Genomic DNA, 15,175 nt, shown 5'->3' on the forward strand with positions numbered 1-15,175 from the left:
TTTCCCTTCCCCAACTAATGCATATCATATCCTTGGGAATAGGAATTGTACACTTCTTTTATATCCTCACAATGCTTAGCATAAAGTCCTCCACAGAGCAAATGCTCAATAAATATTTGATGAGTTGATGTTTTGCCTGTTTCAGAAGTTATCTAAGATAAGCGTAACATTTGCTTTCCTTTGCAGTTTGCCCAGCTGGTCGCCATCTACAAGACACTGGGAGGAGAAAAGTTCCCTCTCATTGAGCAGACATACTACCCCAACCACAAAGAGATGGTAAGTGGCTCAGTGGGGACATTAGTCTTTCTGCTGTTTTCATGTTGCACTTAGCCACCTGGTGACTGTGGGTCTCTGACAAGGGCCTCAGCGTCTCAACCCCAAAGACTCCACTGGGGTTGAACTACAGAACTTGTGTGGCTGGCATAGCTAGATTTTAGCTGACAGCCTCTTGTCAAATTCTGGAGATAGAATAGGGAAGAACAGGAGTAAGGGCAGTTTAATCAAGCTGAGAGAATAACAAACTTCTGGACCAACAATCAGATCTTACTGCTTTTGAGTCCCAGCCCTGACTATGCCACTTGTCGTTGAACAAGCTACATTTCCTCCCTGTGTGCAGTTTCCAATAAGACGGTCAAGTGGGCATAATTATCCTTGCACAGGATACTCTAATAGGGTACATACACAATTTAAGTGAGATTCATTAAGTAATAGCATCTGGGAAAGTGTGAAGCACTCTACTAGATGTAGGGCATTGCTCCTACTATTATTAATCCCCTGACTCTCCCATTCCCCTGGCACTTCCACAACTGTGATAAGGCTGGATTAATACTGTGCCTTCTGCCATCCTAGTAAGTCAGAAGGAGCAGAGAGATGGGACGGTTGGTTGGTAAGGAGGCTATTGCCAATGTTTTTCCTGTGCAGGGACCTGGAGCTCAAACTCCTTTCTTCCCTGTCGCCACACCCTCTGCCCCAGGCTGGTGTGATCAATTGGTGATCTTGCTTAACCCACCAATGAAGACTCCCTGCAAAGCATTCCAAGTGGAACAGAGATTATGTTTGTTCCCACCTCCCCACTTCCTTGGCCAAAAGGGGTCTCCGTTTACACCATTTCTGCAAATCAAGAGCCTTCTTCTGACACATTGTGTATGACCCTGCTTAGCAGCAGACCACATATCAAAAAACAACCTTGGGCCTTGAAAAGAACCATCTCTGTCATCTTTGCCAGAGCTTCCCCAGGGAGAAGCTCTGAAACTTCAAGCTCTTGTCCTTAATAAATCCTAGAGGCCAATATCAGGACTTTTCCTTTCAGGGCAAGCCAGGAAGCCTTGCAGAGGCTGAGGAGCCCTAAGGGTCCTTTGGTTGGGGAATCTCAGGGAGCTCAAGACACAATGGTGAGAGTACTCAGCTGAAGGGTTTAGGGGGCTCTCTGGGGATCAAAACTAGCTTTTTCCTGCTGTAAAATCTAGCAGGGCTGGCCACTGGAAAAAAATTGCTTCCATTGCCAAGTATATTCCCTACCTACCGTCCCTTCCCTTTGAGGGCCTTTGTGCTATTTCTCTCTTGTGCTCTATCCTGAAATTTGCCCTCAAGAGAGGACCACCTCTCTGTGGTGTAAGAAGCCAACAAAGGGGGATTTCAACTCTGTAAGTAAAAGGCTTTGTGGCTTTTAAAAGGTTCTGAAATAGGAATGAAGATGTTAGTAATTTAAAAGAGACAGAAGAGGAGCCTTATGAACATCAGTTAAGGAGAGTTAACCTGGAGAGGTAGTACCTATTCTGAGACAATAAGTGCATTCTTATTCAAAGAGGTGCTAACCAGGCGGGACCCTCTGCCAGAAATGGTGTAGAGGGGATAACAGCATTGGGAGGCAGGTTAGGCCATTCTAACTCTCACATTGAGTGATTCTGTTTCCCCCAAATGACTCCCCCAAACAGATGAAAGTGTATCAGAGGATTAGGATGAGGTGAGACAGGGGAAGTAGAGGATACACAGCCACAGTATGTTGTTGTTTTCATTCCCGCCAGTCAGTCTGTTTATGATGCTGTCAACCCACCTTCTGATATTGTACATCACAAGGATATACCATCTCATATGTATGACATTCACCATTTCTCCCCTACCAGATAATTAAGACAAAGGAAAACACGTTTTCCTGGGGAGGAAAGAGAATAATCCTGGCTTTAGAAAACAAACTAAGCCAAAAGAAACACTTGCAGTAAAAGCTACAAGGCTAGACTAATGGGGTTTAGGAGGCAGGGGCTACAGGCTGAGGGCAGGGCAGAAAAGTCATGGCCCCTTCCCTGCCCTGACAGTGGCCAGACCGTCCACTTGGCACTTCTTATTAGCTGGCAGCAAGAAGTCAAGTGGTAATGGCCAAAGCTCTGCAGGGGAGGAGAACCGGCTTGATCTTCAGGACTCTTGAAGGGATGTGATGGTCACTGGTCCCTACTAGGGCTGGATGATGTCAAGAAACTCCTTCCTGAGAGGCAGGTGGCCCCGGTACCAGCTGCAGGTGCCGTCAACATGCTTCATACAGACATAATGCTGAGCCTGGTAACCATAGAGCTTTCGTTCCAACAGCCAGTCTGTCCAGAGGCACTCATTAGGGGCCGAGATGATACAGGGTACTGTATAGCAGGTAGTGATCTAGAGTCATGGCCACACAACATTAAAGTGAGTATGGTGTCCTTCTTTTTCCATTGCTGCCTTTCAGATTCCTACATACCCTTCCAGCCCATCTCAAATGCCCTTGTCTTATCAAGCCTTTCCTAGTCCCCAATCTTCCCCTGGATTCTTCTTCCCCAAGGTTCCCCGTATTCAATATTGCCACTTAGTGGCATCTCTGGAGTCAGACAGCTCCGAGGGTCCTTACTCTACCACTGACCTTGAGCAAGTCACTTCACTTCCCAGAGCTTCCATTTCTTCATGTTGAAATGGAAATCTTAATTCTTCATAAATATGTTTTGGAGAGAAAATTAAACATTTACAGTAAATTTACTATTAATGTGGCTGGCAAAGAATAGACTCCTTTAAAGGGTGGCTGTATTACAGTTATCTCGTTCTGCCTCCTATGATGGCTACCTTCCCAGCCAAAGTGTAAGTACTTTGAAATCAGGGCCTATAGACTATATTGCTTTCTCATCCCCAACTTCATACAGTGCCTGATCCATGGCAGATCTCAAGTATAGTCTAATAAGTGAATGAATTCATGCATGAATGAAGGCTCAGAACCCTTCCCCCATCCCTAAAGACTTAGGAAATGGACATTCCCTTACTTGGCAGCCACAGTTCAGATGGTAGTGATGATTCAGACTTTCCCTCTGCACCAAGGACAGGTCCTCCCAGGGCTCGATGTAGTTGCACAGATGGATGAAGACTTTTCCATCACTGAGGACCTGACCTTCAATGGGAGACAGAGGAGAGTCAAGCATGAAGATTCTTCTCCTGGAGCTCCAGGGGCCCAGGTTCTTGAGTCCAGAATTGCAGCCTCCCCAGTGACTTTTTGGTGGCAGTGGTGGCATGGGACTCAATAAAGGGACCAAAAAATAAAACTACTATAATCTTTCTAGCAAAAAGATAAACAGATTATATTTGTATGAGGCAGAGTTGTGGGATCTGGTGAAGGCCTTTTCGTTTAGCATGGTACAGAGAGAAGAATGTGGTCTTTAAAGTCAGAGCCTGTGTAGGACCCCCCTCTTTCTTTTCTTTTACTAGCTGAATGATCTTAAGGAAGTTGTATAACCTCTCAGCTGGAAAATGAAAATTATAAAGTTGTCAGATTAAATGAGAGAATGTCTATAAAGTTCCCAGCACAGTTGTGGTCCCACAGAAGATGTTCAGTAAATAATAGGCCCCTTCCCCCTTTCCAGTCCTTCCCAGTATCTGCACAGGCCAGTCTCCTGCTCTAGGTTAGTGAGTCTTTCCCCTTCCCCATAGGAAATTTCCCCCTTTTTACCTATGAAATTCCTTTTCACCTTTCAAAGACCCTTTCAGTGCCACCTCAAAGCCGTCTCTGACCACCTAGCCCATACCTCTTTTAGAACCTCAGTCGCTCAATCATTTACTCACTGAGTGACTACTGTGATCTAGTACCAGAAATACAGATATAAAAATGACAGGATCTCTGCTCCCAAGGAGCTTACAAATGAGTAGGGTAGATAGGTAAGTAAGGGAAATTACACTATTGTGTAGTTCTATACAAAATGCAGTATAAGAACAAAGGAATATACAACTATTTCCATCTATGGAAGGGGTGTGGGACAAGGAAGGTATATCAGAGGAGACTCTGCTTGCATTGGGCCTTGAAGGGATGAGTGGGAGTTCACCTGCCAGACAGGTTGGGGGAAGGGCTTCCTGTCATTGCATCTATCCTGTGCAGAGGCAGGGGGACACAGCCTGGCAGCATACCTTCTGCAACTGCAGGTAGCTGAGTTCAGCTCTTGGGAAAGTGAGGGGCTGGGAACTGACATTGACAAATGACAGAAGACAAAGCTAGAGAGGGCAGCAGTGCTCTGGTCACAAAGAGCTTTCAACACCAGGCAGAGGAGCTTGTGCCTTCTCCTGTAGGACGTGGGTGCCATTGATAACTTTTCCGTAGACTAGTTTTTTGTCATTTATCCCCATCCTCAGTTAGACTTGACCTCCCTGAAGGCAGAGAACATGTTTCCTCATTTCCCCTGATTTACCTCCATGCCTGGCAGCAGGCTAGACACACAGAGGATAGGAGCTTAGGAAGGAGGTGGGATAACAGAGTTTGAAAGGGCCTGGTCTGCCAGACCTGGGAACTGCAGGGCTCAGTAGTGTGTCCTGCCTCTGCCTCTCCCGTCCAGGAGCTCCTCAGTTCTGCACAATTTCACATCTTCAGAGCTGGGAAGCCCTTATCATTGTAGCCTCCAGTGCCTGTGACTCAAGAGCCATGTCTGGACAGTGAACTCTTTTGAGGCCTGTGCCTTGTTACTGAATCTCCACTCTCCTGGCCAAGGCATGGCAGTGACTTAAGTGGTCATTCATTGCTGAATGTGTGGATAGATAGTGAAATCCCTTCACCTGTTCCCGCCCCCACAGCTGTGCTTTTTCTTTCCCTTGTTTTCTTTCTAAATACTGTTTTGTGTTTTCAGGCCAGTTTAGATCCCACTTACACAATAAAGCTTCCCTGATAGTTCACAGGTACCAAATAGTTCTGTTCCCTGAACTCCAAAATAATTTAATGTTGCATTCATTTATGGAGTCATATTCTTGTGTGATTCTTTAACTGTTCTATCCAAACCAATTCAGTATGGAGGAATCCTGCCTGGGCCCAAGTTCACAGAGACAGAACTATGTTAGACTCAAGCTCCTATTAGGTCCTGTGGAAAAGGCAGAGTTGACCTGCAAGGAGCAGTTTTAGAGAGGAGATTTTGACTTTGCCAAAAATCTGATACTGATTTAAACTATTTGAAAATGGAAGCAGCTGCCCCATACTGGGTGAGCAACCTGTCCTTAAAATAGTGAAACAGTAGCCAGGATCACTGTAATGAGAACTCTTACATTTAAAGGGAGGTTACCAGGCTCCTCCCAACTCAGAGGTTGTCTGTCACTAACACAGCTCTGTTTTATGCCCAAGAAAATGCCACCTGGCTCAGCCTGCTGCCCAAGGAAGACCCTGACTCCTTTCTCACTACCTCCCCTAGGGCAGAATCTATTATATTAAGGCCAGTTGCTGGTCTTTAACTTACCAGTCAAGAGGTACTGCTTCTGGCTGTTGGCTTCTAGTTTCACACCACAGAGGGAAGAGTCAAAAGGTGTATAGATATACTGAACATCCTTGACTTTCTCAAACCCTTTGAACATCTGACAGGCAGTTACAAAAAAAAAAGCAATATTGAGTCAGTGAGTGTACTACATATATTAACAGGCAAAAGTTTCTCATTTCTCAGCCTAAATATTTAAGCAGAAGTCCAGTTCAGGATTTTGTGTCCTCAGATGTCCCTACTGGGTTATTTTCTCTCTTAAAAAAACAAACACCTAAACCTTGGTTTATTCCAGTAGGTACCTATAGCGGTGCCATACACCAGCAGCTGTGGGACCAGATGGACGCGGAGGCCCTCCCCTGCAATATCCCTGGGATTCTATGGGCTTTGCCTCCAAATCTCATCTAGTTCCACTTCAGCATCTAGACCCAAGGATCACTGAGCCAGGCCACCTGAAAGCTACCAGCCCTCCCAGAACACAGACCCCACTTCCTCCATCAGCCTTAGGGGCTATACATCCCAGCCTGCCCCCATGTACCTTTATCTGTTTGATTTCATACCGGAGCATTTTTTCAGTGTCAGCAGGGTCTGCACTGGCAGGAACTACCTTCTCACTGGAGATTTTGGCCCGAATCACTGCATAGGAAGAGAAAAGAGGGAACCTTTAGCAGCTGGTGGGGGCAATACACCTGAAGTCTCGATGATCCAGGGTCCCTGAAGAAGTCTATAGGGCAATTCTTGGTTTTGGTGTGACTGGGTTGTGAGCAACGTGATGTGTGAGAAGGGGGACCTGGAAACGCCTCCTCTGCAGTCACTGGAAGTTCCAAACCCCTCAGGCTTATTAGGTTCTATAACAGCTAAGCTCTTTCTGCCTTTTTGAACCAGTTAGTCTGGAGAGCTCTAGTTCTCCATAGCCATTTGTGCAGTGGGGCACAGGGTAGGAGTCAGAGTACAGAAGGGAGGAGGAGCTCCTTCAGGGCAGCTGGTGTGAAGTTTATTGCTGTGGTTAAGGCCTCTCAGCCTGCCTACAGTTGACATTAGTAAATGTTTACTGGATTCATAAATTTTCTGACCCTGCACTGAGGTATTGCATCTCTTGCCATTTGAGCATTAATAACCAAAAACCATTGATGACGTTCTTCCTCTGTGCCTGGCCTTGCACTAGGCACTAGGCCCATAGATGTGATTAAGACAGGGTCCCCATCCTGCAGAGCTCTTGATCTAGTGCAGGGCATACTTGTAAAGAACAATAGCGCAGCATAGTAGGAGCGCTAAGACAGTTAGATGCTGAGGCGGCACCAAGGAGCCAGGGAGCCTGCAGAGAAGGGGAGAGACCTAAGTTAGATCTTGAAGGATGAGTAGGAGTCTGCCAGGAATTTAAGGGTGTGAGGGAGGGCATTCCAGGCAGAGGGAAAAGAAAGGACAGAAAGTGTGTGTTGCGATAGGGGCTTGGTGGCAACCTCAGTTATAGGCCTGGACAGACACGGGTAGTTATAATGCAAGCCCTCTGCCCTCCCCTTTCTGTCCCCAGTCCAGTAGTTCAGAATAATCATCAGATAGCTCCGGTGACACCTTGTTCAGTGACACTCCATAATTGCAGTATGGCCAGAGTGAGGGACGTCGCTATGGAAGTCCCTGACGCAATCTTCATTTCCTTATGAATCAGTCAGGTTCTGCGCTTGCAAGGTTGCTATGGCGCCTGGTCCTTCCCGACCCATCAGCCTCAGCAAGAGGCAACTGGTCGGAATTTGAGCTCTTCCCTTTTCCTCTGGACTCCTGGTCTACTGCTGGCCAGATACTAATCCCCCACAACCACCCCCTGCTGTGGACCTCGCGGACCTCGGACTCACCAAGTGCCGAGTGGCAGATGTGCTGCTGTGGGTGCGCCGGGGCGCAGCTGCATGCCTCGCCCAGCCCCGGGGGCCGCAGCAACGCCAGCAGCCGCAGCAACAGCGCCCAGCTCGGCACGGGCCGGAGGCTCCCAGGCATGACACTTCAGAGCCCGACTGAGTCTGTGAGGTCTGTCAGACCGAACAGCCCCAACAGGGCTCCTTCCCAAGGCCGTCGTGCCCCTCGCCCCAGGCTTTATGAGGTGGCCCTAAGGGCCAATCCCGCCCCGATGGGCTCCGCCTTCCTTTGGCTCTAGGCCACCCGCAGCGGCAGGACCCGAGGCTCTTCCGACCTGCATACTCAGTAAGATGCAGAGGGAAGCCAGGAAAGAGGCCCTGGCCTCTGTTTCCCTGCCTAAGTCATGAAGCGGTCTGGAAGTAAAGGGAAAGCACTGGGAGAGGGGATGGTGTCATGGGCAGAAAAATGGAAAGAGCCACAAAGACAAATGCATGAGGACAGAAAGACTGAGGGCTGTGATTCAGGCAGAAAGAACAAGAGTGAGGAGAGGCACAGCCAGAAAGAGTGAGACAGGCAGAGTCCCAGAGAGGCAGACAGAATTACAACAGGCAAAAGAGACAGTGACAGAGAAGGACGGACCCCTTGCTGAGCTGCACGCTGGGAATGAGACGAGCTACTCAGGGCTTCTTTCAGCTGCAGGAAGTGCTTTCAATGCCCTATTTATGAGGCTCCAAAGCAACAGCAAACAGTAATAGAACAGGACAGAGAAAGTTGGGGTGTGTGTGTCTTGGCTCTGTTGCCTGGGGGGTGGGGAGAGATGTCAAAGAAGCAGCCAGTGCTTTAGAAACCCTTTCTCACTCCCAGAGCCTCAGACTCTCCAGATAGCTGGAGACAGCGCTCTTGGTGTGGGTACAAAACACAAGGTGTCCCATTACTTAAGGCAAACCTTGGACCTCAAAGCCCTCTCGAGGCCCTAGGCTACGCTGATTTTTATTGCATGTCCCTTCTCACTGGAGACTATTGTCATGTTCTAGAAGGTGGGATAGCTTAGAAAACGAAGAAGCAGACTGGGCGCAGTGGCTCACACCTGTAATCCCAGCACTTTGGGAGGCCAAGGCGGGTTGATCACCTGAGGTCAGGAGTTGGAGATCACCCTGGCCAACATGGTGAAACTCCATCTCTACTAAAAATACAAAAGTTAGCCAGGCATGGTGGCCTACACCTGTAGTCCCAGGTACTCAGGAGGCTGAGGCAAGAGAATGGCTTGAACCCAGGAGGCAGAGGTTGCAGTGAGCTGAGATTGTGCCACTGCACTCCAGTCTGGGCGACAGAATGAGACTCCATCTCAAAAAAAAAAAAAGAAGAAAAAGAGAAAACAAAGAAGCAGGGGACTTGGGGGTGACTGTGACCAGAGCCTTGTCTGCTGTTTGAGCGTAGTGTTCCAAGCCTCCAAATCCCAAATCTCCATGGGATTATTGCTGTGGGATGTTTCTACGTGGTGCTGGACTGAATAGTGGGAGGCTGGATTCCAATTCTGACTGTCACTATAGCTTTGTGACTTTTGCCTCTCTGGGCGTCAGTTTTTTCTCCATAAAGTAGAGTTGAACTATGTGATTTCTAAAGCCCTTTGACGTTCTGTTTTCCAGCCTTGACTGGCCTCAACCAGGAATGCTGAAATCATCAGACCAGATACCCCCAATATCTGTTCAAATCTTAGTTCCCATAGGAGTCTGACTTTTCATCAGGGTCAACATTATTTCTTTCAAAGGATACGTTTTAAAGATGTAGGGTGTACCAAATAAGAGAACAGGGTTCCTGTAGCACTGCCAGTAATATGCTGTGTGACCCTGGAAAGTCACTGTCATTCCATGGGTCTCAGTTTTTTAATCAGTAAAGCAAGTAGATTGGACTAGTTCTTTCTTTAAAGAACCCTCCCAAGGGCATTCCCAAGAAAAGTATTTGTAGGATTCCACAGAGAGATGGGCACACTCTGACAGTTTATTCCTTTCTTTTCTGATTTCAGCTGACACTGCCCACGTTCCCTGTGGTGGTGAAGATTGGCCACGCTCACTCAGGCATGGGCAAGGTGAGGCAGAGAGGCCTGCTATGCTTCAGGGTTGAACCAAGAAGGGCAGTTTTCAGAGCGCCCATTTGTGAACTGCTCTTCTCCCTCTGTCACTGATGAATTCTTTCCAAAGAGAAGATGATTTGCCACCTCTAAAGCCATGAGTGTCACCCAACCAGACCTCTTTCAGTAAGCAGAATGCAAGCCACCTGCTTGGTCCTCTGGGTCCTTTGCAGCAAGTGTGGCCCCTGAGTTCTGGGAAGGGAAGCTAGGGAAAAGGGGCCTCCTGGGAAGGTGTGGCACCCAGATTAGTGTCTGGATCGGATACATATTCGTGGGTTTGGAGGCTCAGGGCCCTTGTGACTTCTCAGTGTGTGTATGTGTGTGTCTCCCTTTCCCCCTTTCTGCCTTGCTCCAACATTAGGTCAAAGTGGAAAACCACTACGACTTCCAGGACATTGCCAGTGTGGTGGCTCTTACCCAGACCTATGCCACTGCAGAGCCTTTCATTGACTCCAAGTATGACATCCGGGTCCAGAAGATCGGCAACAACTACAAGGCTTACATGTAAGTAAGAGTGGGATATGCTTTCTCCTCAACCACAGTGGAAAATCGGAGCCTCCACATTGCAACCAACTCTCAGTTTAACCTCTTATGGCCCATAGGCAGATAACAGAGAGAGGGTGCCACCTGGGTTCCTTTTAAGTCAGAGGAGGGGTCTGTGAACTAAGATGAGAAAATACATTAATATTCATTTTCACTTGCCTCTAAGGGGAAATTTAGCTTTCTCTTCATTTTGAACAGAGACAACAGACTACGGTAGTTATCTGTACATAGGAGTTTGTCACTAAAGGCAATTACTGATATTCTTATATCTTACTATAATTGAGACAGATATGTCTATGGATTATTCTCATTCCTACTTTAAAATCATGGTGGTTGTTAGACTTGCCACTGCCTCCTGTTATTCAGAAAGAAACACATATTTTGCTAATCACAGATTTGTTTAATATTTTTGATAACTCTAATTGGGTAGCTCTGGGATCCCGTGTACTCTGTCTTATGTGGTTATACATCTTATATATTGTGTTCATTGGAAGGAATCCATAGGCTTCCCCAGACTGCTGCAGCTCGAAGTTAAAAAGTTCCTGATGTAAATACCCAACACTAAAAATGCTACAGATATTAAAAGCCCAGTGCATGACTTCTCTATAACTGTGTCCATTTGCCAGGATGGAAAGTTAAAAATTTCCTTCATTAGAATTCAGTAAAGGAAAAGATTTCAAAACTACCTGACTTTCCATAATATGCATAAAATGCAAGTGGCTTATAATTACAATTTTGGAAATATTAATCTCCCACTAAAAAAGTTTACAGTGGTGTTTTCTTTACAAAGAAAGAACATTATTAATATATAGATTTGATCTTGGTCACTTGGGACTTTAACAGACTTCAAGGTTGAGCAGCGTTCCCTTTCCCTTCCCCACCTGTGTCTGTTTTTCTTCTCTTACCTACCTTTTCACTACTTACACTCCCCACTCCTAGAGTGACTTAGGCCCCTTCCTTGCACTCCTGTCCCATACCACCCTTCTTCACACACCTCCTGGTTAGCCCTTGCCACACATGTGTTTTGTGTCACCCTCCTCCTCCAGACTCTGAGCTCCTTGTGGACAAGAATGATAGAATCATCTCTGCATCTCCACTACCTTGTATAGCAGCAGGAACATTAATAAGCACTAATAAGTATTCAGGGAAGAACCCTTGTGGAAAACTGAGGCATAGAATGTATTTTACCTTTATTGTCAAGATTTGTACTTTTTTAGTTTATAACTTTATATTTATAGTCTTCTTGCTTCCAGAAAAGATTTAGGATTGCTTTAGAAAGACGCACAATGTGGCCAGGTGTGGTGGGTCACATCTGTAATCCCAGCACTTTGGGAGGCCAAGGCAGGCAGATTGCTTGAGCCTAGGAGTTCTAGACCAACCTGGGCAACATGGTAAGACCACATTATCTACAAAAGATACAAAAATTAGCTGGGTGTGGTGGTGCTTGCCTGTAGTCCCAGCTACTTGGGAGTCTGAGGTGGAAGGATCACTTGAGCCTGGGAGGTCAAGGCTGCAGTGAGCTGTGATTGCACCACTCCGGCCTGTCTCAAAAAAAGAAAAGAAATATGCACAATCTAAGACAGAATAATTTAAAAACCATTATAAAAACTTGCTAAAAGAAGCAAAAAATATATATATATGTTCAGGCACCTAGGAAAGCAGATTATCTATCCTATAATTTTAAAATCCCCTAAATAAATACAAAACATTAATGATAACAGTGGAGTAAAAGTATCTTGATCCTTAAAAGAAGACACCTAATTTTTAAGGGTTAGGGTTTCAAGAAACAACTTAAAATGAAGCATAAAAAAAGAGAATTCCAAAACATTGATGAAGGGTGGGTGACCAGAGAAACTTTAGATAACATTTACTTACTTTTTTATGTGTAATGAGAAATGTTTAGGCCCTCTTAGCTTCTCTTCACCACACTTCTTCCCCAAACTTGTGGCTATATTCCTGCTCTCAGAAGAAGGAATTGACTTAGCAGTAGCCAAGATCAGGCTTGGGATTCTTTTCGTCTACCCCAGCAATCTCCGTGGAGATCCAGAGACAGCCACTTTGGTGTGAAGAAGGTACCATTCCTGCCTCCATCTGCGGTAGGCAATAATGTGGGTCAGCTGTGGAGGTCAGATGATTTTTGGGTCTAGAGAATGGCCTCTCAGTGTCCCCTCTGCTCCCACATGCCTCAGGTAGCCTGTATGGATCTATGCCTTGCATCCCATTGTTAGAGAACAGTGTGAAGTGTTGGGGAGCTTTGCAAAGTTTAAAGTGCCATGCAAATGTAAGGATGTTGTTATTATCCACTCAAAAAGGATTTTAACCTATAAATTAACTTCAACAGGGTTATATAATGTTTTTTCTAGTATCTTAAATGTTGAAAAAGTCATAGAGGTTATAGGACTGGCTTGAAACCAATTATATAGGGTTCAGTGTCTTCCTTTTTTTTGAGACAGAGTCTCGTTCTGTCACCAGGCTGGAATGCAGTGGTACAATCTCAGCTCACTGCAACCTCCGCCTCCCTGGTTCAAGCGATTCCCCTGCCTCAGCCTCCTGAGTAGCTGGGACTACAGGCACCCGCCACCACACCTGGCTGATTTTTTGTATTTTAGTAGAGACGGGGTTTCACCATGTTGACCAGGATGGTCTCGATCTCCTGACCTCATAATCTGCCTGCCTTGGCCTCCCAAAGTGCTGGGATTATAGGCATGAACCATAACATCCGGCCCTAACTTTCTTATTTTAAGCGTTTATGTAAGTGAGTCCTTCAAATATATGGTATGGTGATGGGCAGCCATGAAGTCATTCAAAATTTGTGATTGAAAGGTTCTACTACTGAGACTTCTCGTTTTGAAGTGAAGCCTTCTCACATTATGAAAATTATTAATATTACTACTAATGAAATAAATAAGCCTATAGATGAAACACTGCTTCACATTGTGTTATGCATCAGGGCAGTAGGAATATCCTGATAAACCAAGGAAGCATCGTGGGAAGAAAGTTAACACCTACAGATAGAATGGTAAAATGAATTTTGGCTCAGGTTGAGTTGGATATGCAACCTGAAAATCGTGGGAGTCAGTGTACAAATCCAAAGTTTGTGAGACTCTCTTATGTGCTATGGCTCTGTGCTGGGGACATGGAAGTGAGTGACTCTCTGCCCCTGCCTTGAGCAGTCTGGTCACAAGGACACATTTGTAAACCGCAAATGTTAAGAAGACAGAGTTATTTTTATTATGGTTCTGTTTTTGTGTTTCTACTCAGGTTTTGCCAGCCACTCAGTAGTTTGTTTCTTTGCCTTTCCTGAATTAGGTAGTGGAGTGTAGGGAAAAGCACGTCATGTGAGGAAACCAAGATTCCTGGACTTTTATCTCATACCTGTTTGGACTATATATAATCTCAGACAAGTCCTCTAACCTTTCTGAGTCTTATTTTTCTTATCTCTCAAGCAGGGGCAAGAATTTCAGCCTACTCACAATAGGGGGTTTGAAATGAGGGGTTTGGTGAGGAGTCACCTTGGAAAGCAGTCAGTACTGTTCAAGCTTAAGGACTGTTGTGACCCCATTCGTTAACTCATGGGGCCACCTCGTGGTTCTGAAAAATGAGCCATATATCTAGGTTCTTCAGTGTCTGAAATCAGATCTCTGGGGAGACCACTCTCTAACAGTACTGAATGATAAGGGCAGCACAGGAAGGGCTCTGTCAACAATGTAAGCAGGACTCTTCTGTCCCTTAGGCCATCTCCTTCCTCTTGACTGTGTCCAGGTGAAGGCTAATAATTAAAAAGACATATTTTGGGTGTTCATAGTTAATTTAAACCTGTATCATTTCGTCTTTCTGACAGCCCTGTGTTAACAGATAACAGGCTCAGAGGGGCGAAATGACTCTGTGAAGGTCATCCAGCCCATCAAGAGCAAATCCAGAACCAGAAACCAAGTAATCCACCTCCTGTTTAGTCTAAGACTAGTTGACACTGACACATATTCATGGATGGAGGGTGCCATGGGCACAGCAGAGAAGAGGCTGATGGCTTGATGCCATTGGCTCCATTTGACAGACAAGGCAACTTAACCCTGAAATTAATTAACTTGCCAAAGTTAATTGACTTGCCCAGAGTCACGTTGCTAGTATTATAGTGGCCTTCAGAAATTAACACTGAATGAATGAATGAGTGAGCCAGTAAGGAAGACATTCAGAGATATTGATAAAGAACCCTGCAGGAGTTCTCAGGATCAATGGAATTCAGTTTGTATGTATTGAGTCAGTATAGATACTGAATGGGTAGGCTTCTGGGAACACAAGACATGATATATACCTTCAAGTGGTTTTCAGGGTTGTGGAAAAATCTGAACTTAAGACTCAGATCAAATAAAATAAAAAGTAGATTTAAGTTTGAAAATCAGGCAGAAGCAAAGTCCTGTAGGAGTTCTAAGGACAGTAAGAGGTCATCCAGTTGAGAGATCAGGGAAGGCTCTGTGGAGCCAGAGCTGTCTGGGCAAGACCCTTGTAGAGAGGAGGAGGGTATTGCAGGTGGGGATTTGGCAGAGGCACCCAGGCTCTGGGCTCAGCAGACAGACCTCTGGGCTATTTGTGGGAGAAGCAGATGTGGAAAGCAACAGAGAGCTAAAATTCTGGAAAGTTTCATGCCCTCCTCTTGCTGGTGTGGCTCACTGCCTGTCCTATCCTGGTGGGATATTGTTGCAGGAGGACATCGATCTCAGGGAACTGGAAGACGAACACTGGCTCTGCAATGCTGGAGCAGATCGCCATGTCAGACAGGTGAGTGAGAGAAGGAGTCCAGTTTCCAACCCAGTGAGAGGGAGGCTTCCTTAGATGAAGAAGTTTAGGAATTAAGCTCTGTCCAAAGGGAGTCACGAAGCAAACAGGACAGATAAAACGTTTTACAAAAGGCCCAAGTATCCCATTTAAC

The 15,175-nt window shown here is 45.9% G+C and overlaps 2 protein-coding genes across 2 annotated transcripts in view; one reads left to right on the forward strand and one right to left on the reverse strand.

The window, feature by feature from the left end:
• SYN2 (synapsin II) overlaps positions 1-15,175 on the forward strand; it is a 188,165-nt gene that overhangs the window by 148,225 nt on the left and 24,765 nt on the right. Inside the window, exons 5-8 of the mRNA XM_011952319.1 lie at positions 187-276; positions 9,601-9,663; positions 10,067-10,209; positions 14,950-15,024. Of these exons, the coding sequence (XP_011807709.1) occupies positions 187-276; positions 9,601-9,663; positions 10,067-10,209; positions 14,950-15,024 (371 nt within the window). The remainder of the gene's footprint in view (positions 1-186; positions 277-9,600; positions 9,664-10,066; positions 10,210-14,949; positions 15,025-15,175) is intronic.
• On the reverse strand, positions 2,006-8,228 carry TIMP4 (TIMP metallopeptidase inhibitor 4). The gene is made up of 5 exons (XM_011952317.1): positions 7,580-8,228; positions 6,268-6,365; positions 5,715-5,829; positions 3,276-3,400; positions 2,006-2,646 (listed from the first exon to the last, which is right to left on the reverse strand). Exons 1-5 carry the CDS (start codon positions 7,716-7,718, stop codon positions 2,449-2,451), a joined length of 675 nt encoding a protein of 224 aa, XP_011807707.1. The 5' UTR covers positions 7,719-8,228; the 3' UTR covers positions 2,006-2,448.

This window comes from Colobus angolensis, unplaced genomic scaffold (assembly GCF_000951035.1).
Source record: "Colobus angolensis palliatus isolate OR3802 unplaced genomic scaffold, Cang.pa_1.0 Scaffold34, whole genome shotgun sequence".
Classification (NCBI taxonomy): Eukaryota; Metazoa; Chordata; class Mammalia; order Primates; family Cercopithecidae; genus Colobus; species Colobus angolensis.